Raw genomic sequence first — 25,416 nt, forward strand, 5'->3', positions numbered from 1 at the left:
CAGTGCTTTAAAGTTTAAGGAGGTGAGGTGTTTTATATATATATTATAGTCAAATGATTGGTGTATTTGATGATTTTGTAGTATAATTGTGTTTATAATTGTATAATTTGTACTTTAAAATTTATTTTTGTTATTGCATATTCCACTAGATTAGAGTTTCAAAGAAACCTTAATTTTTTTAGTTACTATGCACTGTACTAATCTTTATTTGTCTCAACAAACTAATGTAGATTTAACATACATTTACCATCTGCAAAATCAAAGTTACCTACCTACCTAAAAGGACAATATTGAGGTTAATAACAAAATAAAATAATGGTACTTACTTTGACAGTGCCAGTTGACACTGACAATAGAAAGAGTAGTCTATGTGAAGGCTCCAGTACACACAGTGGCCGGTGGCGGTGATATGCCATTCTTGGCAATGTACAGTAAGGTGCAGAAAAACCTGACCCCCCTCAGAAACATTGCTACTATGAGAGGGGGGTCAGGTTTTTCTGCACCTGACCGTACTTACCACTGTAAGATTATGATCACAATGGCTATTGGGTCATTGCTACCTGGCTAACCCTTCCTCTTTCTTTCTTTCTTTCATTCATATAACAAGTTATATATTTTTTTACAGTAAATCACCTGTGCAGTCGCCGCCGCCGCCGCCGCAGCTGCCCGGGTGAGTACAAAGTACCTTAACACTTCATTTCTCACATCCACATGTTTGGACGACAAACAATTTCACAATCACGCAGCAAATTGCTGGCTAACCACTTGCGATATATGGTTTTACAGGGCCATGCCACCGACGACGCCGCCGGTGGTGCCGCCGCCGGTGATGCCGCCACCGGTGATGCCGCCGCCGGTGGTGCCACCGCCGCCGGGTAGGGAGAGAGCAACGGCGCCGCCGGTGGTGCCGCCGCCGCCCCCGCCCCAACCGCACAGGTAGCTAACTAACTAGACATTGTGAAACAGGGCCTAAATGTGACTACCAGTCATCGGTAGATAATAAAGTTTTATACTGGCAGTGGCAAGACAAGTATAGTGTATATAATTATGTCAAATGAATCCGTATCATAATTAATTATAATCATATTTTTTTTATTAAATTTCAGATACCGGTATGTTTCGGTGCCCGCACCGGCGCCGTACCCGGCCTGGCCTTTGCCACCATTTGCGGTGCCGCTGCCGGCGCCGTATGCGCCGTGGCCGACGGAGGTGGCGCCGCCGTTCGCGGCTAGGTATGTACTGTACTAACTTTAACCGCGGAGCGGAGGCACGCTCTTTAAAACAAACAATTTCACAATCACGCAGCAAATCGCCGGCTAACCACTTGCGATATATGGGTTTACAGGGCCTCGCCAGCGGCTGACCAGCCATCGACGACACCGCCGGTGGTGCCTCCGCGGCCGGCTGCCCAGCCGCCACTGGCGCCGTCGCCGCCGGCTGCCCAGCCACCGTCGCCGCCGGCTGCCCAGCCACCGTCGCCGCCGGGACTGCCGCCACCCCGCCTCGCGCCCGCTCGCCTACCGAGGTGTGTATAAATTTCTTGACTGGTAGTATGACTGATAGTATGACTGATAGTAGAATTTTTTTGACAGTGCCAGCATGTATTTTATCTCACAGGTAGTCACTAACTAGACATTGTGAAACAGGGCCTAAATGTGACTACCAGTCATCGATAGATAGTAAAGTTTTATACTGGCAGTAAGACTAGTATAGTGAATATATTATGTCAAATTAATCCGTATCCTAATTAATTATAATAATATTTTTTTATTAAATTTCAGATATCAGTACCGGTTGTAACGTTATTTATTTTACAACGTTACCTACTTCATTATTAAACTTAATTACCTAAATCCATCCGCGAGCGAAAATGGTTCGTTTGCGCTTTGCTTCGCGGATCCCTAAAAAACTTGTCCAGCGACCGGTTCGACTCGCAGCGAGGCTTGGCCACTGCTATTCGCCGCTGCGATTGTTAAACGTCTCGAGACCCTCGCTGAGTTTGTGCGTGCGCGCTTCTATCTCGTTCGCCAGCTCACCGTCACTAACGGCCGAGTCGTAAACATTACAATTACATAATTAATTAAAGGCAATTACGTACTTGTGTAATTAAATAAACTAAGTGTTGTACATGCAGTTCCCCACACTTCTTGGGTAAGTTGCGAACAGATACCTACTTATTTTTAGAGTTAGTTATTATTGTGCTATTGTAGTTCTAAATAGTGCTTGTACATATTTCGCCTTATCATATTTAATAAGTGAGCAAACGAGTAACTAGCTTTAATAGTGATAAGTTTTTAACTAATTTCTATCGCTTGCCGCTTGAAGAAGATTAAGATGGCGAGTGCCAAATATTGCTAGTCACTCACGATTGCATCATCCTCATCATACCATAATACTTTGTCGCATTATTTTTAAGCACTAAAGGTTCTGGTTAATGGTTATGACCCTTAGTATAGTTAGTTAGTTAAGCAATCCTAGTACATAATGATCATGTTGTAGTTAGTTTAGAAATATAGTAATTGTGCAGAACTCCCAGATAGTAGGTATAGTTATTAACTTGTATTATTAATTTATTTTTGCATAACTCCGCTACTGATAACTTTCACCGCCACTTTCAAGCTTGTTGGGTTTCTTCTTCTTTTGCCTAACCAGTGTCGGTGAACCGTCCTATGCCGAAGGCTGGTAATAATGCAAGGGGTTTATTCCAGGGTCCGACGTACTGGTTGAGTACCTACTTACGACGGCACTGAGATCCGCCTGTCCACCACCGGGAATTAACTACGGAGCCGTTCGTTACCCACGACGCTTATTTACCGCCTCGAGAAGACGTCCCGTTATTCCTGGGCGGCTAAGGGGAGTACCTGACCGTAATAGCCGTACGGAGAGATTGAACCCGAGTGTAGGGCAACCCACGAAATTTAATAAAGTTATACGCTAAATTAAACTTAATTTTCTTTTATTTATTTTTTACCCACCGCCATTTAAGAGCTAGCTGTGACATTGGCGCCATAACGTGTTCTAAGGGTTCGGTCTCTCTTTATAGGTTTATTACGTAGTTTGCATGGTGTGCGTGTGCCTTGTAAATAATTGTTTTTTTTTTATTTTTTTTGTGTGCTTAATAATTGTATTGTAAATGTGTGTATTGCAAAAAAAAAAATAAGTAAATCTTGATCTTGTAATAATTTATGTTAAAATTTTATTTTGTAACTTGGGTTCCGTAGTATTTTTTTGCAATCCACACCAGTTGATATTTTCTTTGCATTTTTTTTTTCTTTTGTTTTTCTTCTTTTCTATCCTTTTTCTTCTAGAAGCTTAAAAAAAAAAACATATCTGCGTAGGCTTTTCTTTTTCTTGTAACAGGGCGGAGTACTTTGTTGATTTTTATTAGAGGTAGATTTTTTTGTACTGGTTCTGGTACAATGTCAATTTTGTCTGGTATCTGTTCGCAATTATTATTTTAGAAATGTTTTTAAAACTTAGTAATAAATATTAAAAAAAAAAAAAAAAAAAAAGACTAGGTATATAAAAAAAATACAATGTCGGAAATTAAATTTCTTTCCTTGCTTAAACCAGAGCTGGAATATGAGGTAGAAGTTCGCGGTGAAACGCCTGGGCTAACGGTAGCTCTTCTACGCAAGCAAATATCCAAACTCGGACCTAAGTTTCCTTCTTGTGATATTTTACTTTCGCATTTAGAAACTGGCGATGATTTAGATGGTTTGGAGGCATCCCTCGCAAGGCTAGAAGAAAGCGTTAATCAACTGTCAGCTAACTATGAAAAAAACAAGCTGGAGAGGTCAAGGAACCTGGCATTGCAAATTTATTTCAGAATTACAAGGATTGACGCTTCTTCTAGTCGTGAGGACTCAGTTAGGCTCAGTCAGGCTACTATTAAATTAAAAACATTACAGGCTTCGCTCGCTGTACCAAGTTTAGGAGAGATTACATCGGAAACTCCTGTAACGGCAACTGGTAATATCGAGCTAGTTTCAACAAATAACGACGTCACTGTTCCACAGGTCATAGTTTCTTGTGATAAAAATCTGTCAGGTGACTTAACTTCACTAAAGTATGACGGGAAAACTTGTGCCCGTGCCTTTATTCAAAGAGTTAAAGAATTTATAACCGCTCGAAATATCAGTTCCGACAAAATGTTAAGGTTTGCTACGGAAATTTTCACCGGTGATGCTTTACATTGGTTCCGTAGCCTACAAGATTCCGTCTCTACGTGGGATGAAGTGTGCGATCGTCTAAAGGAAGACTTTAGTCAGTCGGATTACGACTACCGTTTCCTGGAGGAAATTAGAGCGCGAACACAGGGTGAACGGGAGAATATTACCATTTACCTTGCTATAATGTCGGGTATGTTTTCGCAACTGAATAAGCCGCTGTCTGATGCAGACAAATTAGAGATCATTCTGCATAATATTCGTCCAACCTATGCTAGTGTGCTTACTTCTGTTTCCAAAATCGAAAATATTGAAGAACTGCGTATTTTGGCCAAAAATTATGAGGATGTGCAAGCTAGAATGTCACGTTTCAGTGAACCACCAAAAATAGGTCCTTCTACCTTAGCACCGAGTTTTGCCTATGCACACTCTTCAGATAGTAGGCAGGTTTATCCTGGCAGTAGGCAATACCAGCAGTTCCAACCAAATTATAGGTCGTTCAACCAAAACAGACCTGCACCTGTTACTTCAAAACCAGTGCACGCAATCGAAAAGCAGAAATTTTGCCCTCGGTGTCGTGAAGACACGCATAGCTTACGGCAGTGTAAGGCTGAGCGGAAAATAGTATGTTTCCGTTGTGGCCGTCCCGATTTCCGCCATTATGATTGCCCTGATTGCCAAGGTTCAGCACCTAGTCATCAGTCAAAAAACTAGTACCTCAGAATTGTGGAAAAATTGACCATTTCAATAAGGAAGACTGGTCAAAATGGCTAACTTTTGTCAAAAATTTCTTTTCCTTTTATACCGTTTCTACAATTCTGAGACACAAACCACACGGTGATGGTAGACCATACGTAAGGATTAAAATTAATGACATGGAGGTCTGTGGCTTGTTAGATTCGGGCGCAGCAGTAACAATATTAGGAAATAATTCTCACAAAGAATTAAAGTTGGAATCGAGCGTTATTACCGATGAATCCATTAGTGTCGTTGCTGCTGGTGGTCAAACAATGAAAAGTGTCGGTTACATAGAACTGCCAATCAGATTTGAGGAAAATTTCCACATAATCAAAGCCTATGTGATTCCAGGCATTGATACTTCATTAATTTTAGGTGTTGATTTCTGGCGGAAGTTTGAGTTATGTCCCAAGTATCTTGGCTCTATTGACATAACTCAATCTGCTGATTCCCTAGGATCAATCTCACCATCCATTCCCGAAAAACACATCACATCTTACGACAATTTAGAAGAGGGTCAACGTGTTATTGTCGACAGTCTGGTTGAACAGTTTCGTGACATCTCTATGGAAAGAAAGGGTCTGGGAAGAACCTCTCTAATCACTCATCGTATCGATACTGGAGATTCTCCTCCTATTCGTCAGCGATACTATCGCATGTCTCCTGAAAAGCAACGCATCGTGACTCAGGAAGTAGATGAGATGCTGAGTCTTGACGTTGTGGAACCATGCGAGAGTGAATGGTCTTCTCCAGTCCTCATAGTTTACAAGAGCAATGGACAGCCCAGATTTTGTCTGGATAGTCGGAAACTAAATTCGGTCACTAAAAAAGACGCTTACAGCCTTCCATACATATCTGAGATCTTGGATAATCTCAGAGATGCTAAATTCTTGTCAAGTATAGATCTCTCGAAAGCTTTCTGGCAAATTCCGTTAGAAGAGCAGGACCGCAATAAGACCGCCTTTTACGTTCCTGGTCGTGGCACTTTGCGTTTTAAGACCACAGCTATTGGTCTCACGAACGCGCCCGCGACTCAGCAAAGGTTGGTAGATATGATGTTTGGTCCGGAGTTCGATTTGAAGGTATTTGCGTATCTTGACGATATAGTGACAGTAAGTAGTACATTTGAGGATCACGTCTCTCTACTTAACAGTATCCTGGAGAAACTAAAACAGGCAAATCTGACTATTAACATCGACAAATGTCAATTTTTCCGTAGTCAGCTTAAGTATTTGGGTTATGTAGTGGACATGAATGGACTACGTACAGACCCAGAGAAAGTCGAGGCCATCCTTAACTACCCGACTCCCACCTGTAGGAAGGACTTAAAACGATTTCTTGGGACCGCTACATGGTACCGCCGATTCGTTCCAAACTTCAGTACCATCGCTGGCCCATTAAATAAACTAACTTCGAGCAATAAAAAGGCTCCACCGTTTGTTTGGACTGACGAAGCAGATGTGGCTTTTAGAAAACTCAAGGAGTGTCTTGTTTCAGCGCCTGTTCTTGTCTGTCCTGATTACAGCCTTCCATTCGAGGTCCACACCGACGCAAGTAATTACGGTGTTGGTGGCATGCTAACGCAAACCATTGATGGTGCGGAACGTCCTGTAGCTTATATGAGCAAGTCACTGACAGGTGCGGAGAAAAACTACAGCATTACCGAGAGGGAGACGCTTGCTGTTCTCACCGCACTCGAACACTGGCGTTGCTACTTAGAAAATGGGCAAACTTTTACCGTTTACACGGACCATTCTTCGTTAAAGTGGTTTCTCTCGTTAAATAATCCCACAGGTAGGCTCGCTAGATGGTGTGTACGTCTCTCTTCTTTCAATTTCGTTATCAAGCATCGTAAAGGGGTTGATAACGTTATTCCAGATGCACTCTCACGAGCCATCCCTGTATCCGCCATCTCTACAGCGGATTCTTTCAGCAATACTAGCGATTCTTGGTACAAGAAGATGTATAGCTCTTGTTTAAATACGCCTTCTTCGCTACAAAATTTTCAAATTCAGAACCATTGTCTCTATCGGTTGACAAAAAACATCAACAAAAGCCCCCTTATGTCAGAGTTTGCTTGGAAGGAGGTTGTTCCCAGTGAATTACGCGAGCAAGTTGTCTCCGAGAATCACACAGAGCCGACAGCTGGTCATCTGGGCATATTTAAGACCTACCACCGCCTAAGCTTACGCTATTATTGGCCAGGTATGCATGCTGACGTGGTTAAGTTTGTTTCATCTTGTTCCGTGTGCCTTTCTCATAAACTACCCAACCACACCACTCTAGGCGAGATGGGACGGCCCAAGCAGTGCTCGCGTCCTTTTCAAATGATTTCGATCGATTTTGTAGGCCCGTTACCTTCTAGTAGGAAGCAGAACGCGTATTTACTGGTAGTGGTATGTTGTTTTTCAAAATATTGCATGATGTTCCCCATGAGAAGAGCGACAGCTGTTGGTGTCATAAAAAATTTAGAGGACAGTGTTTTCTTGGTACACGGTGTTCCCCAAACAATTTTTTTGGATAATGGCTCGCAGTTTATTAGTAAGGAGCTTGAAGTTTTTTTCAAGAAATATAAGATACCTAACGTCTTCTTCACGCCCAAGTACACTCCACAAGTCAACACTGTGGAACGCTATAATAAGACGATCGTTACATGCATCTCCGTTTTTATCGAGAACGATCATAGATCCTGGGATGTGAATTTGCCCAAGATCCAGTTTGCCCTAAATAATTCTGTTAGTGAGGTTACAGGTTACACCTCTTCTTTCTTGGTCCATGGTCGAGAACTTGTCACTTGTGGTTCTCACTATGTAGACGCAGACTTAGGCAATGAGATTATATTTCTACCTCGGGACATCTATAGCGAAAACGTAGGTCACTTGTCAGGAATATTTAATAATGTACAGGCTAACATTTGGCGAGCGCACCAGAAGAACACTTCTCGTTATAACTTGAGACGTAAGCCAGCTGAATTTGACGTAAATGATATTGTTTGGAAACGCACTTATTTTCAAAGTGACAAAGACAGCTACTTCAGTAAAAAGTTGGCTCCAAAATTTACAAAATGTCGCGTTACAAGCAAGTTATCTCCTTTAGTTTACCAATTAGAAGACATGAACGGTAAAGATCTTGGCAAATGGCACATCAAAGATCTTAAATTGGTTAGTTGATTTTATTAGGTTTTATTAAAAGTAGATTTAGTGCGGATTTTTTTTTGAGAAAAAAAATCCTTGTGCAGCGAGCGGGGTAATGTAACGTTATTTATTTTACAACGTTACCTACTTCATTATTAAACTTAATTACCTAAATCCATCCGCGAGCGAAAATGGTTCGTTTGCGCTTTGCTTCGCGGATCCCTAAAAAACTTGTCCAGCGACCGGTTCGACTCGCAGCGAGGCTTGGCCACTGCTATTCGCCGCTGCGATTGTTAAACGTCTCGAGACCCTCGCTGAGTTTGTGCGTGCGCGCTTCTATCTCGTTCGCCAGCTCACCGTCACTAACGGCCGAGTCGTAAACATTACAATTACATAATTAATTAAAGGCAATTACGTACTTGTGTAATTAAATAAACTAAGTGTTGTACATGCAGTTCCCCACACTTCTTGGGTAAGTTGCGAACAGATACCTACTTATTTTTAGAGTTAGTTATTATTGTGCTATTGTAGTTCTAAATAGTGCTTGTACATATTTCGCCTTATCATATTTAATAAGTGAGCAAACGAGTAACTAGCTTTAATAGTGATAAGTTTTTAACTAATTTCTATCGCTTGCCGCTTGAAGAAGATTAAGATGGCGAGTGCCAAATATTGCTAGTCACTCACGATTGCATCATCCTCATCATACCATAATACTTTGTCGCATTATTTTTAAGCACTAAAGGTTCTGGTTAATGGTTATGACCCTTAGTATAGTTAGTTAGTTAAGCAATCCTAGTACATAATGATCATGTTGTAGTTAGTTTAGAAATATAGTAATTGTGCAGAACTCCCAGATAGTAGGTATAGTTATTAACTTGTATTATTAATTTATTTTTGCATAACTCCGCTACTGATAACTTTCACCGCCACTTTCAAGCTTGTTGGGTTTCTTCTTCTTTTGCCTAACCAGTGTCGGTGAACCGTCCTATGCCGAAGGCTGGTAATAATGCAAGGGGTTTATTCCAGGGTCCGACGTACTGGTTGAGTACCTACTTACGACGGCACTGAGATCCGCCTGTCCACCACCGGGAATTAACTACGGAGCCGTTCGTTACCCACGACGCTTATTTACCGCCTCGAGAAGACGTCCCGTTATTCCTGGGCGGCTAAGGGGAGTACCTGACCGTAATAGCCGTACGGAGAGATTGAACCCGAGTGTAGGGCAACCCACGAAATTTAATAAAGTTATACGCTAAATTAAACTTAATTTTCTTTTATTTATTTTTTACCCACCGCCATTTAAGAGCTAGCTGTGACACGGTACATACCGGTTCCGTCGTACCCCCCGTGGCCGCTGCCTCCATGTGCGGTTCCGCTGCCGGCGCCGTATGCGCCGTGGCCGCCCACGTAGGTGGCGCCGCCGTTCGCCATGCCCGCGCCTTGGTATGTACTGTACTAACTTCAACCAACTCACTGCTTTCGAGATCTCGGTGTCTTTAGAGAGCGGAGGCACGCACTAGTATTATTTATATTTATTACGGAGAATTGGTCATAACCTTGGTATTTTTTTTCAACGAAGTTTCAGCTACATGGATGCTGCGTCGTCGCCGCAGCCGCCTACGCCAGCGCCGCAGCCGCCACCGCCTGCGCCGCAGCCGCCGCCGCAGCCGTTTATTTGCGTAAGTTTGAAAATACGTTAAAACAATGAAGTAATGCTCAATTTTACAAGTTCCCACTTTACTATGGCACGCGTACGATTACAAATTTGTTATTTTTCTACAGTATAAAAGTACCTAATTATAATTTGCCCTTTTTAATCATTTTACCTCTACAAACTCCTTGGATGTGATTTAAAACGGAATTTTCTTATTTTCAGTTTGTGCAGAGCCCGCAATGGTGGCAAGGGCCCTCGGCGCGTGGTCGGGGGCGTGGCGGGCGCCTTGGCCGCGGGAGCGGCGGGGGTGGGCGCGGCGGGCGCGGTCGCGGTCGTGGTCGTGGGCGCGGTCGCGGTCGTGACACCTTTGGTCGGTGGGTATACTTAATAAATTAAGTAAACCCACCGACCAAGGAGCCCTTAAGGGCTGATTTTTCAATGGGCAGAAACAACGTTTATCTGACCATTGAAAAATCAGCCCTTAAATCTTAATTTGTTAAGTTTTGAAAACTCTATTTTTAATAAATATTTGATTTTTTTTTTTTTTACTTAATCCTAACTAATATTATAAATGCGAAAGTAACTGTGTCTGTCTGTCTGTCTGTTACTCTTTCACGCCAAAACTACTGAACGGATTTGAATGAAATTTGGTATACATATGGTATAGACCCTGGGAAAGAACATAGGCTACTTTTTATCCCGCAATTCCCACGGGAAAACTTTTTAAGGCGAAGCGAAGCTCGCGGGAACAGCTAGTAACCTATAATTATGTAATAAGATGATTTAGTCAGCATTGGATATCTGCCTTTAGAAAACATAATAATAATAATATTTATTTCAGGTCATCATTTGTTACATTAAAATCACAAAATAAACCCATATGTAAATACAATGAAGTAAAATAAAAGTACAATACTAAATTCTGAAAATAAACATAAAAATATAATAAAGTGCTGTATAGGGGCAGTAAAACAATGGACAAATTACAATTAAAAATTACACAAACTTTAAATGCATTCGCCTACTTCTTATTCCCCGACTGGTGCATGAGAAGCCAGTGCTTAATGAAGCCATTTCCGTAAATATCGTCTCTGACAGCTGCTATCAGCTCATTGCTGGAGCTCCGGACTCGGTCCCAGAACGACGTGAATGTGTAGGTATAAAATGTGTTTAATTTAACAACTTACAATTTGCACGTAGAGGGAATGTGTGTGCTTTCGATTAAAATATTCTTCTTCATGCAAAACACCATTTAAGATTCATTTCTATTTGAAATTTATTATTTTAAACTATTTTTAAATACATAAATTATGGTACCCCAAGATACGGGCGAAGCCTAGTTTGGGGACCACTTTATTAATTAAAATAAGTACCTTAAATATGACATGTGCAAATTATAGTGTAATATTAGTGTACCCACGGGAAAATGTAACTATCTACCTAAACTGTTTTTTGTGCAATAAAGTTTATTTTTATGTTGTGTCGTTACCATCTCGGGACCATGGGGTCCCGGGCATTTGGAAGGCGTACATGGGGCCGAAGCCAACATGTAGAGGCCCTTTTGACAACATTAATCTATATAAAATGTGACACTAACCGACTATAGAAGTAAACCCAAGGAAAACCCCCGGTTAGTGCAGGACTATTGTAGGATATGGAGAAAACTAATACAGGGTTATGGAAGGGGGAGCTAAATGTACTGGGTAACTGGGACTATGGAAGGACTATGACCCCTGCCAGACCTATATGTTTCACACACGGATAAAAAGGCAGGGGGTGACTCGCACGCACATTAAATGGGCCCCCCAAAACAGTCGCTAGTACATTACAGTGGCGTAGCAACAAGGGGGCAACATGGCATGAGGTGGTAAGGAAGGAGAGGTATTCCACGGCTCTCAGAGCAATCGCGTTATCGGTCAAGACCCCTACAAGCACCTTACTGGGTAATACATCCTACCTCGAGCATTTCTGCTCTAGCGGTACACCACTCAAGCCAGCCAATGAAGGCAAGCAAGAGGTGGGAAATCCTGTTCCTCGTCAGTTTTCTCTCTGGACAACCAATAAAGGCAAGACAGAGATGAGGAACAGGGGTTCTCCCCGGCATCGGGTGGGTGGTATTATTATTTTTTATTATTAAGATACCAGTAACGCCATCTGTTGGTCACTAGCGTGCAACAACACTCATCGCAATAAAATAAAAATAATTTAATATGCTGATGTAGTTTCTAATGTGGATTTGAACAATATAAATACATTTTGTCTTGGTAACTTTTATTTACATACACTGATAAATAAAATTATTTTAACTAGCTACTGGATCAATATATAATACTTAAATGTAATTATTATTTCAAAGTAAGTTGTCATTCGGTATAGTTGATTTATGATGTTTATTGATACACTTAGTAGTTCATAGCATCATGATGCGTCATCAATTCATAATCAAATACGTAGGTTAGGCCTAATGCTAATTATCATTGCGTCTGCGTCATTTTACACATAATATGTATTAAAGAGTAAAAAAACCGTCATCGGTGCGCCGTTACGCTCCGGAACAATATTCAGTTTTTACACCAAAAATAGCATAAACGTGCTGAGTGATAGTGCATTGTGTTTGTGACCATACAATACAAGTGCATAGTGCAATTGTTATTTCAGTGCATAACCACGGATTTCTCATAAAACATCGTCGAAAATTTTCGAGCAACTCGCCGAAAGTTTTAGACATACCCGCAATAATTACAATATTGACGCTGCGTTCCAATTTTAACTATTGGGGTGGTCAGGACCCGAGTTGCGTTGAAAGTGTATTCTGTGTGCTTGTCACGACTTCAGAGTAATAACGCATACTTAGTACGTTAGTTGATTTTGGAACGCAGAGTTTTGTTTTGTAAACAAATAATAACAACTTCAATGATGTAACGGCAGATCACCTAACTCTCCGCGACGTGCAATTGCGAATAACATTGCGAGCTGTGTTCATTTGTGTGCTTGTGCGTTTGCGTGGATGGAGGACGTAAAACCAGGCGCCAAGGATGCGCCTACCATAGACTTGTCGGAGCTCGCCGAAGCCATGTCCCAGCAGCAGCAGCTTCAGTTCGAGGGGACATGGCAGACCGTTGCGCCTAGGAAAGTCGGCAACAAAAAACATCGCGCCAATAAGCGCGCTAACAGAAACCGTCGCAAGAGGGAATCGACTGTGGGGACGGCTGGTGCAGTGGCCGGTTCGGGTGTCAGTGTAGCCTCAGCGCACGCGTTACCCAGTGCCGCCTCAGTGCCGGCCGCCTCCACAGTCGAGGCCCCCAAGGACAAGGGGAGTAGCGCTGCGATTACGCGCGCGGCACCCACTGTCCCGGCGACCACCACCGTCCCGGCGACCACCACCAACACCGCTGGACCTCGACGCCCCACTCCCAGGGGTAGCAGGGGTAAAAGGAGCAGCTATGCTGCCACCGTCGCGGCGCCGGCCGGTGGGCTTCAGTCCACTGGTGAGCGCAGGCCTGCTGATGCCGAACTAACCTCGGCTAAGCGGGTCCGCCCTGACGAGACAATCTCTCCGAAGGGTGGCGCCAAGCGCGCAAAAGTTGCTCCTGCAGCAGGTCAGGCCCCAACCTACGCCAATGTCGCGCGGACACACCTGCATGTCGCCCTCGTCACCGTGCCGGCGCGCAGCCTCACCGAGGACCAGGCCAACGACCTGAAGGTGGCCGTGCAGAAGGTGATAATTCAGCAGCTGGACGTCCCGCTGACTGAAACACCCTTCTGCCCTCTCTTCAAGGGAAGACCTCAGCCACGGGGCCTTGAAGATGTGGTGTGAAGACGACGAGACCCTCGCGTGGCTGAAGAAAACGGTCGAGGTGATGCCATCGCCTGTGCCTAACACCAAGCTCGCAGTCATCGGGCAGTCGGAGCTAGTGCCCAAGGTGAGAGCTGGACTGCTGGTTCCTGACACCTGCACTGTCGAGCCGCTGAGCATCCAAAGAACCCTGATCAGGCAAAACAGGATGTACAACGTGGGGGACTGGACCCTGTACGACCGCCAGATCCACAATGGCAAGGACTCCTTCCTCAACCTCGGCATCCCCAGATCGGAGGTGCCAAGAATCATGGAGCTCGGACGGCAGATGACGTTTGCAGTGGGCAACATCTACATCCGGTTCTTCAACAACGGCGTTCTGGGCAGCCAGCCTCCCGAAGAAAGTGAGGACCCGCTACCAACAGCACCGCTGTGCACCTCCAGCCCCACGTCTGTGAGTGCTGCACCAGTCGAGGCACCAACGACCCTGCCGAGCACCTCCACCGAGACGATGCCTGCTGCGACCCCCGCGGCTCTATCGTCCTGGATCGACGGTGGCGGTCATGACGAAGAGTCGGATGCTGATGCGGAGTCGGTGGACAGTGATGTTCTCCGCTCGCCTCAGTAACCTCTCCGTCATTCAAACCAACCTCCAGCACAAGCAGATTGCGGCGGCTACCCTACGCAGGCAGCTGGAGGTCAACACCGGGACCATCGCCCTGATCCAGGAGCCGTGGATCAGGGGAAGCCGTATCTGCGGTCTCAGCAACATTGGGGGTAAGTTGTTTTTAAACACCTCTATTCTTAACCCACGCACGTGCATTTACATGCCCCGTTCTGTGGACGCGGTACAACTCACCCAGTTCTGCACGAAAGATTTAACAGCTGTATTAGTTCAGAACTTGGTGGGTAACTGTAGTTCAATTGTACTAGCGTCCGCCTACATGCCTGGCGATGGAGATCCTCCACCCGGTGAGTTGGCGGACCTGGTGCATCACTGCGAGTCCAACTCCCTAGAGCTGATCATCGCTGCGGATACCAACGCGCACCATCCGCTCTGGGGCAGTGAAACTCCCAACAGAAGGGGTGAAAACCTGGTAACTTACTTATTTTCAACAAACCTTAACATTCTTAATATAGGCTCTGAACCGACGTTCGTCTCATCGCGTTACCAAACAATTGTTGACGTCACTTTTGCTACTACTGGCGTCACTGACCTAATTTCGGACTGGCATGCTTGCGGGAAATACGATGCCAATGGCGGACGGCGCTCCGCGCTCCTGCCAGGTGGAGGGAAACACGGGTGGGAGGTGTGCGAGCGAGACAGCAACACTTGGGTATCACGTGGGAATCACGTGGTTTAGAGCGGGAAATATGTATAGTCTATCTCAAATAATTAACAAGCAACAAGTATTTAAATATTAAAACAAATATTTAGGAGAAATATTGACACACGTCCACACCAGTTAAAGTATCACACACGATGGTAGGTATTTTGTTTTCCGTCTTTAATGGCCGTCGTCCTGTGTGCTCATCACGCGTCGTTTTTTCTAGAGATGGTCGTTAAAAACTACAACTGTAAAAACGACAGGTTGTTAGGAATTAACAAAAGTTGTGTTTATTACAATTAACTAAACGACTTCAAAGTTAATTTTTAAAATATTTGAAACTGATCTTTATTATCACTTCTGAAGATTCATTTTAGTCTATGACACAAAAAACAACACCACGATTTACAAATTAATTTTGAAAATGTTTGAAACTACTCTATTTACCAGCTATTAAGATACATTTTTGTCTATGGCACAAAAAACAACGAAATGATTTCAAAATTGTTTTTGAAAATGAACTGTATTGTCATTTGTGAAGACTCGTTTTTGTGCGTAACCCTACAATTAACGAAGTCGTAAACAACGGAACATAATATGAAACACCTATATCAACAAATATGAGCTCTATTTTGTCTTGCAGAAGAATCATAATCGGCTGTGATAAAAAACGACACCTGTTTTTGTTTTTTTTTGAACTGTTGTTTTGACATGAATGAACGTATCGATAAATAAAATAATCATTCAAATTCGATCAACGAAGTTTTTTAAGAGCTACATGAACATTGCCATCATTGTTGTTGTCAGTGACAAAATATTAGGTTTTGCATTTGTCTTAGATAAAATATCTTTATTACGCTTTGTGATTTGTAAAATAAGAGGTTTTTAGTTTAGTTTAGTTTAGTACCTATATAAACTTTTCAATCAGACTTATAAGTGTAAATATAGTTAGTTATTAAGAAAGTGTAAATATAATATTTTGAAATGCCGCGTCAAGCTGCTATTGTTTGGGACTATTTTCAAGTGACCAATAAAGACTTAAAACAAGCAACTTGTAATTTTTGCCAAAGAAGTCTGTCTTACAAAAGTACGACAGCAAATTTAAAGCTGCATTTAAGGGTCAGCAAGGGGTAATCGAGGGTTGGCATTGTCATAGAATTATGTAGTAAACGATGCTCTACAACCTTGAAAAAAATCACACAGGTAGCCGAAGAGTCTAGTTAGGTGCTGAATGATTCGAATTCAAGTAAAAGCTTATAGATAACTGTAAATAAAATTCAGAATATCACGAAAGACCAGAAAATCACACTCCCGTATTGTAACAACTGTGTCGTAATTATCGAGAATTTTCATATGATTTTTATCATATTATAAAGTTAAAGGCTTGGACTAGGCGCTAAATACCTTGTTTTTTAATAAACACACACTTATTTTGTGTAAATTAATCCCAAACTTGAGTAATTTTTTTCCCTCAAATCTTCATACAAATATCTATGGCGGCTTTCTGTGTTATAAAATCATAAACACAAGTGACGTTTGACTTAGTTGGCCGCTGGCCTCCAAAGAAGGGTCACGTCGGTTTAGGCAGCACTGACAGCTCGCGATCTTATCGTGTACAGATACAAAATCACTGCACATTGGTTGTCATTGCACTTTTTCAACTTTTATGACACCAACATAATTTGATTTGAAATTGAGGAAGCATAATTATTCAAGTATATTCAATACATTAAATTAAATTAGATAGTGTGCAATATTCTCGTGACATTACAGTCTCGTAAAGGTCTGATGAGGAGCAGGAATATAGCCAATGGATCTAAGTGATGACAATACGCACGAACATTAGGTTAGGGATCAAAAATACAGTCTCTTGGTGCTGGTTGAGGTATGGTCTCGTGAGGATCTGATGAGGGCAGTAACACGGTGGTGGCTCAATTTTATTTCAAAGATGTTAATAGCTAAAAGCATCGAGTTTGGGCTATTAAGTATGTTTTTCAGAGAGAGAGAAAGAGATTTTATTTTTCCTCTGGATGTGTTAGGTTTACTGGGTTTACTAAGTTCATCCACCAGTGTGAAGTTGGCAGCCTAAAGTTAGCAGCCTAAGTGTAGACGACCAAATTAAGTAGGTTACGATTTGTACCACACACATTATTCAAAATTAAGGCTAATTTCATATTACTAATAAATACAAATGTATAAAATAATGAAAATTTAAAACATCGAATGACAAAACCGCAAAATAAAAAGCACAATAAATTTTAAAAAATCTATTCTCCAAGAGTGGATGACGTTTCAACCACGAAGGAGTCGGAAAGCCACGACCAGACCTAGTCTAAATCGAAGGTTGGTTAAGTACCAACAGCTGAAAGAAGTTTCATCAACATTGAAAGAGGATTACAGGTGCCTGTAAGAAGAAGAATGCTGAATTCTGGGGAAAAAACAGACATTTCCCAAAGTTTATTGAGATTTTAGGTGGAAATCCTCATGAATCCCCTAGAAGCAGTTGGAAAGCCACGACCAGACCAAATGTAAATCAAAGGTTGGTTAATAACCAACATCTGAAAAAAGTTTCATCAACATTGAAAGAGGATTACAGGTTCCTGTAAGAAGATGAATGCTGAATTCCGGGAAAAAAATACACATTTCCTAAAGTTTATTGAGAATTTAGATGGAAAGCCTCATGGATCCCCTAGAAGTAGTTGGAAAGCCACGACCAGACCTAGTTTAAATCAAAGGCTGGTTAAGTACCAACACGTGAAAGAAGTTTCATGAACATTGAAAGAGGATTACAGGTGTCAGTAAGAAGAAGAATGCTGAAATCTGGGGAAAAAATACATATTTCACAAAGTGTTTTAAAATTTTCAGCTGAAAATTATAAAGGAGAAAGGAGATATTCAAGATTGCGGAAATTACAGGGGAATTAAGTTGATGGCACACACGATGAAATTGTATGAGAAGGTTATCGAAAGTAGGATTAGGAGGGAGTCGACAGTATCGGCAAACCAGTTTGGATTCATGCCTGGAAGGAGTACAACGGACGCCATATTCGCAGTGAGACAATTGATGGAAAAGTTTCGAGCTGTACAAAGAAACCTGCATATGGTGTTCATTGACCTTGAGAAGGCTTACGATCGAGTCCCGAGAGACCTGTTGTGGCGGTGCTTGCAGAACAAGGGTGTACCCGTAAAGTACATAAGTATTGTTCAGGACATGTACGCAGGTGCCAACACACAGGTCCGCACCGCAGTCGGGGTTACCGACAGGTTCGAGGTCAGAGTAGGCGTGCACCAGGGTTCATCCCTGAGTCCATACCTATTTTTATTGGTAATGGATGCATTAACATCTGCAATTCAGAAGGAGGCGCCCTGGTGCATGCTCTTTGCAGACGACATCGTGCTTGTCGATGAGAGTGGGGATGAATTACAGGTGCAACTGAACCAGTGGCGAGATACCCTAGAGAGTGTGGGATTGAGACTGAGTAGGACCAAAACAGAATATATGTTCTGTCAATTCGGAGGGCCTACTTCAGCTGCGTCGATATCTCTGGGTACCTCGCCACTAGCAGTAGGTGAGGATTTCCGATACCTCGGCTCCCTTCTACAGAGTGATGGAAGTATTGACAGGGATGTGACGAGACGAATGAATGCAGGATGGATGAAATGGAAACAACTCACCGGCACGACGTGTGATCGCAAGATGCCAATTAAGATCAAAGGCAAAATATATAAAAGCGTCATAAGGCCGGTGATGTTGTATGGGGCTGAGTGCTGGGCAACCAAAGTATGCGATGAGAAAAGGATGCATGTGACAGAGATGCGAATGTTGAGATGGATGTGTGGTGTTACAAGAAAAGATAGAATACGAAATGAGTATATAAGGGGAAGTATGAAAGTGGCTCCTATAGTGGAGAAGATGAAAAGCCATCGTCTTTCTTGGTTTGGGCATGTTATGAGAAGAGAAGATGATTATGTGACAAAGAAAGTGTTGGAAATGAGACCCGAAGGAAGGCGCAAGAGAGGAAGACCAAGAAAGACGTGGCTTGATTGCGTGAAAGAAAATATGAGAGAGTGTGGAGTGAATGAGGATATGACAGAGGATAGGGTAAAATGGCGTGACATGACCAACAAAGCCGACCCTAAATAAGGATAAGGCAAGGAAGAAGAAGAAGAAGAAGAAAATGCTGATAAGACCACAACGTCTGCTGGTTTTTATGATCGGCACTGATGATTGCTGAAAACCGTTTTCAGGATTTTCAGCTCACATGAGTACCTCTCCAGTTATAGGTAAATAGGTATTTAGCGGCCTAAGTCGAAATATCATTTTTATACCCTCAGATACCCTAGAAGCAGGTGGAAAGCCACGACCAGACCAAGTTTAAATCGAAGGTTGGTTAAGTATCAACAGCTGAAAAAAGTTTCATCATTATTGAAAGAGGATTACAGGTGCCTGTAAGAAGAAGAATGCTGAATTCTAGGGAAAAAATAGACATTTCCCAAAGTGTATTTTTCACAAAAATATGTATTTTTCCCCAGATTTCAGCATTCTTCTTCTTACTGACCCCTGTATTCCTCTTTCAATGTTCATGAAACTTCTTTCAGTTGTTAGTACTTAACCAGCCTTTGATTTAAACTAGGTTTTGTCGTGGCTTTCCAACTGCTTCTAGGGGATTCATGAGGATTTCCACCTAAAATCTCAATAAACTTTGGGAAATGTATTTTTTTCCCCAGAATTTAGCATTCTCCTTCTTACAGGCACCTGTAATCCTCTTTCAATGTTGATGAAACTTCTTTTAGCTATTGGTACTTAACCAACCTTCGATTTAAACTAGGTCTGGTCGTGGCTTTCCACGTGCTTCTTGGGTATCTGAGGGTTTGAGTGTAATATTTCGACTTAGGCCGCTAAATACCTATTTACCTATAACTGAAGAGGTACTCATGTGAGCTGAAAATCCTGAAAATGGTTTTCAGTAATCATTAGTGCCGATCATATAAACCAGCAAACGTATTGGTCTTATCAGCATTTTCAGCTGAAAATATTAAAACACTTTGTGAAATATGTATTTTTTCCCCAGATTTCAGCATTCTTCTTCTTACTGACACCTGTAATCCTCTTTCAATGTTGATGAAACTTCTTTCAGCTGTTGGTACTTAACCAACCTTCGATTTAGACTAGGTCTGGTCGTGGCTTTCCGACTCCTTCGTGGTTGAAACGTCATCCACTCTTGGAGAATAGATTTTTTAAAATTTATTGTGCTTTTTATTTTGCGGTTTTGTCATTCGATGTTTTAAATTTTCATTATTTTATACATTTGTATTTATTAGTAATATGAAATTAGCCTTAATTTTGAATAATGTGTGTGGTACAAATCGTAACCTACTTAATTTGGTCGTCTACACTTAGGCTGCTAACTTTAGGCTGCCAACTTCACACTGGTAGTTCATCCTGTTAATGGCATCAAGTTGTTATGTGTTCATAAATAATAATTATTTATTAACTTAATGCTGTTGGTTCTCCACGAAAATGTAAAAATAAAAATAAAATAAATAAAAATAAATTCGTAACGTAAAATTGACAATGACGGAATTTCTTCTATAGACAGTAGCCACAAAAAAAACAAACGAAAGATGGCGTGATTTGAAGATAAAGATACATTTATTCGACACATAGACAGCAACAACAAAAAAAATACAGATTTAAAGAAAAGAAACACATACTTATACAAAACAACAAAGAATAAAAAGGATACACATCAAAATAACTGGAAAAAATATAAGCCCCAATTTACTTGTGTGGGACAGGGAGTACCATAATATTTTTTTTGGGGTACTCCCCATCTATGCGAAATATCAGCTTGATATCTTTACCCGTTTCTGAGAAAAAGGGCGGTGACAGACAGTCAGTCAGACAGACGGACAACAAAGAGATCCTATAACGGTTGCTTTTTTTCTTTCGAAACCCTAAAATTAAGTAAAAATATTATGCTGCTACCAAAAAATGTACTTACAGGTATTGAAAAAGCGGTATATAGTACTAAACAAATTATAAACAAACAAAAAACCCGACTGCACGCTAAAAAGATGAAAACAAGTCCCAATGTTATTATTATTAAACTCTTTATTGAACAAAATAAATTGTTACAAAGGCGAACTTAATGCTAGCAGCATTTTCTACGAGTTAACCTTTGGTGATGTTGAAAAAGTGATTGGTAGTGCTTACGATAGAAGATGGTCTAAATTGAATACCTAACCAAAATATTAATATAACTATACCAATACAATATAAGTAAATAATTATATACATGATACATACATACATATATTACATACATACACATATACATACATAAACTTAAAATTACTATCATCATCATCATCACATAGATAGGGATCAGTTAAGCTGAATGTTCTGCTCTTGGAGGTAGTGGAGACGAACTTTAGATTTAAAAAGATCTATAGACTTAGTTTGCCTTATATCCAATGTTAATGGAAAGTATCGTAGGCGGGGACCAGCAGAGGGTTCACCATTTAGCTGAATGTTACTTAGAAAACGGCCTTGAGTGGCGGTCAAGTTGGTCCCCGCCTGCGATACTTTCCATTAACATTGGGACTTGTTTTCATGTTTTTAGCGTACAGTCGGGTTTTTCGTTTGTTTATAATTGTATTTTTTTATTTGTGACTTTTAGTAGTTTTTATTTTATGAAATTTTACGTCAGTAGTTCATGATCATTTTTTATTTCAATAATTTTGGTGTTGTTATTTAAATACCTTGAATTTGCATATTTTTGTAATGTGAAAATCAAGCCCTTTCATTTGATACTTACACGGCAAAGTTGAATTATTATTTTTTCGATCATCACGTTATGTCCTCTAGAGGGCGCTATGTACATTTTAATGGAACGTCACATAGCCTATAACCATCGCGCCATCAATACGCTTCTAACAATACCTCATACATCAAAATCTATCAAGCCGTTTAGGCTACAGGAGGGAACAAAGAAACAGACAAACATACATACATACAATCAAAAAACATTACCCTCCTCCTTCGGCAGTCGGGCAAAAAGGAGTAAGACAGGGGGTCATTCTGAACTTTTGCTCTACGAGTTTTGGAAATTAACAAAAAAAACCTTTTTCATAGAAACTTTGTTGGACATGTGACTTTTTACCATGGAAAACGAATATTTTTTTTCGCGAATTTGCATATCTCATAGAACAAAAGTTGTTCAGAATGACCCCTTGAGTCACCCCTTTTGGCTTAGTGTAGCCCTTTTGCGACACTATGTATTTACTTTGCTTTGTCGTCGGGGTTCAGTTGGCTGTAGGATGCCCGAAACTTATTATCTACACTTTAATACTTGTAGTTACCTTTCTACAAGTAAATACCACATTTGTTTGAGAAAGCTAATCGGGTTCCGAGTATAGAGTAAAGTGGCACCCCTATTAATTTCTACTCTTTCCTGGTGCCTACCAGTGTAAGTAAGAATTATACTTACCCTAAAATCACCCAAAATGTACTTGAACATAATTGACAATAAAGTTGGCGAGTAAAAGTTTATCGACCCACTGTGCAAACTTACATGTGTGCGTGTCACTGCGTGTGCTGTGTGAAGAGCATTGAAAACCCAAAATTGGCGCGGCACGTCACCCTGTGCAGGCCCTTAAGGCATAAACATGTAGGTGTTTATGAAGAATTGAGGAATACGGAGTCTTTAAATGCCGCGAAGTCAACAAGAAACGGTAAATATTCTATTTAAGCACTTTATTTATGAATAAACTTTATGAACTGTTATATTGAATAATGTTGTGTATTAAATTGAAATACGTAGGTATATTATAAGTATACGTATAAAGATTCATCACGAACAAATCTCTGTGATTTGTATGAAATCTATGACTTTGAAAACGAAATAATTTATTATAATAAATACGATATTTTATAATTATGTACTAAGTTTATTTTTAATTTAATAAACTCATTAGTCTACTTATTCTTATTAGCTAAACATTAATACAATTTAAGTTAATAACATTTATTATTATTCTGAGATTTCATCATTTCACATATAAAATCTTAATGTATTTCTTCTTGCTTTGAAATCATTTGAAATAGAATGAAACAATGATTAACTGATGAATATTTATTGGAAACGTGGCATAAATATAATTTGTTCTATGGGATAAATATCATTTTTGATTTATCCGTGAGTTTTCATTCTGAGATTCTAAAGACAAATTATAATATTTTTGAACGCAGCTGAGCTGCGGCTGCGTTCAGAATATTTGAATGAAATTTAGTTTAGCTGCGTTCAAAAATAGTATTACTTGTCTTCAGAATCTCAGAATGAAAACTCACAGATAAATCAAAAATAATGTTTATTCCATAGAACAAAAAAACTACAACAGCCACGTGAACAATAAATATTCATCAGTTAATCATTGTTTCATTCTATTTCAAATGATTTCAATACTAAACAAACAGCCTGTAGTAAAATCTTCGGACTATAGTAAAATCAAGGAATTACTAGAAAACTACATTACATTTTGTAGGAAAACGGTGTTCTGTTTTTAAATGGGTTGCTTGAGTAATTTTCGCTTTCATGCTTCATTTACAGGTATTGGGCAGGCTGGTGGTGTATCATTGAATAATATCGATACTAACAATACTAACACCATAACAGTAACTCATACTAATGCTGCCAATAACAACATAGATCAAGCTCCTTCTGGTAGTGGTGTTGCGCTTCCTGCTCCTTCTACATCAAATATTCCCATTCCCACCGCGGTTGCATCTACATCTTCTACATCATTGCATCCACCGCCAAACAAGGTCCAGAGAATGGTTAGTTCGTATTTGAAGAAGCCGCTAAAGTCAAACGAACGCAACAAAATAGACAAATGCCTTCTTAATATGATCACTAAAGACCTGCAGCCGTTCAGCATTGTGGAAGATGAAGGATTTAAGGAGTTCACTCGAGCCCTTAATCCTTCATACGATCTTCCAAGTAGGAAGACCCTTTCTGATCGGCTTTTGCAATCTGAGTACGATGTAAAATTAGCGTCTACCAAAGAAGTGGTAATGAACAATTGTGACACAATTTGCCTGACCGTCGATTGCTGGACTTCAAGGACAATGACGGCGTACATAGCCATCACAGGACACTTCATCCATCGAGAAAACTTGGAGTTTAACAGCTTCTTACTGCAATGCAGTGCACTCGAAGGGTCGCACACAGGGCTCAATATAGCGCAGGAGCTTAAGCGCATAGCCGACGAATGGTCCCTCACCAATAAGGTCAATTTCATAGTGACGGACAACGCATCCAACATGTTAAGTGCCGCCAACATCTTGGGATGGGAACATTTTGGGTGCTATGTTCATAAATTGAACCTTATAGTTCAAGAGGGCCTAAAAATGCGACCAATTGAGTGCACCATTGATAAGGTCCAAAAGACAGTGGCTCATTTCTAGAGGAACGCACTCTCGAAGGAAAAATTACTAAAATACCAACTGAATGCCCAAGGTATTCCACATGGGTCCGCGAAATCACTTTTGGCGGCAGTCCCTACGCGGTGGAACTCCACATATCTAATGTTAGAGCGGTTCATTTCCCTGCAAGAGGCCATTAGAGCCACCGTACCAAACCTCAATGTGGAGTTGCCTATTTTGCCCTTGGAAGAATGGAAGTGTTTGGAACAAATATGTGAGGTTTTAAAGCCATTTTACGAAGTAACCACAATCATGAGTGCCGAAAAATACTTAACGGTTAGCAAAGCGATGGTGATGACCCAAGGACTGCTGGCAATCTACGACAACTATTTGAAAAAAGATTTTTATGAAGTGGTGAAGGATCTCGTCACAAGGCTAAGGTCAGGTATTGTTACGCGGTTTTATGATATTGAAACTAATAGCGTAATTGGTCTGTGCACGTTGTTAGATCCAAGATTTAAAGAGCATGCGTTTAAAGATCGCGATGCACTTGCATTGGTGAAATGCCTGGTTATAGAAAAGGTAGCTGAAAATTTGGACGATGACATTCAAGAAGCCGAAAGCGTAGGGGTAAATGACTCCATGTCAATTTGGCTGGAGTTTGACAGGAAGGTCAATTATGTACAGACACCCAAGTCGGCTAATGCAAAGGCTATAGAAGAAGTTGAAATGTATTTGAAGGAGAAAATAGTGCCACGAACAGCGTGTCCCATGCAGTGGTGGCGGGATCATAAATTTATTTATCCGGCGCTGTACTCGCTCTTTATACGGAGTTGTAATATTGTTGTTACGTCTGTGCCGTGTGAGCGGGCTTTTTCTAGAGCCGGTTACATAATATCGGACAGACGTACACGACTGACTTCTTCGAAAGTAACAAAAATTATGTTTTTGAATAATTGAATATTTTATTACAAAGTATAAAACCAGACCACCAGACCTCTTTTTTTATTTAAACCTTAAAATGTTTATACTATTATATTTTCTTTTTAAAAATTGTCACTGAAACAAATTATTGGGCATTAATATTCTGAGGGTGATAAAGAAAAAATATTTTTGCTTCTGGTAATATTTGTGTTTTCCAGTATAAAATTTCACTTCACTTACTCTG

At 40.9% G+C, this 25,416-nt stretch overlaps 1 protein-coding gene and 3 long non-coding RNA genes across 4 annotated transcripts; all 4 read left to right on the top strand.

The window, feature by feature from the left end:
- The first annotated feature begins 538 nt into the window (after positions 1–538).
- LOC125488811 (vegetative cell wall protein gp1-like) lies at positions 539–1,800 on the top strand. The gene is made up of 6 exons (XM_048622297.1): positions 539–549; positions 626–670; positions 787–936; positions 1,107–1,232; positions 1,346–1,525; positions 1,782–1,800. The coding sequence occupies exons 1-6, from the start codon at positions 539–541 to the stop codon at positions 1,798–1,800; spliced, it is 531 nt and encodes a 176-aa protein (XP_048478254.1).
- On the top strand, positions 1,801–2,944 carry LOC125488759. The gene is made up of 2 exons (XR_007266475.1): positions 1,801–2,151; positions 2,709–2,944. It is a non-coding gene; the product is annotated as an uncharacterized LOC125488759 (long non-coding RNA).
- A 4,720-nt stretch (positions 2,945–7,664) lies between these two features.
- Positions 7,665–9,306, top strand: LOC125488750. The gene is made up of 2 exons (XR_007266466.1): positions 7,665–8,513; positions 9,071–9,306. It is a non-coding gene; the product is annotated as an uncharacterized LOC125488750 (long non-coding RNA).
- Positions 9,307–9,373: 67 nt separating this feature from the next.
- On the top strand, positions 9,374–10,235 carry LOC125488751. The gene is made up of 3 exons (XR_007266467.1): positions 9,374–9,487; positions 9,624–9,723; positions 9,921–10,235. It is a non-coding gene; the product is annotated as an uncharacterized LOC125488751 (long non-coding RNA).
- Positions 10,236–25,416: the final 15,181 nt, after the last annotated feature.

This window comes from Plutella xylostella, chromosome 7 (assembly GCF_932276165.1).
Source record: "Plutella xylostella chromosome 7, ilPluXylo3.1, whole genome shotgun sequence".
Classification (NCBI taxonomy): domain Eukaryota; kingdom Metazoa; phylum Arthropoda; class Insecta; order Lepidoptera; family Plutellidae; genus Plutella; species Plutella xylostella.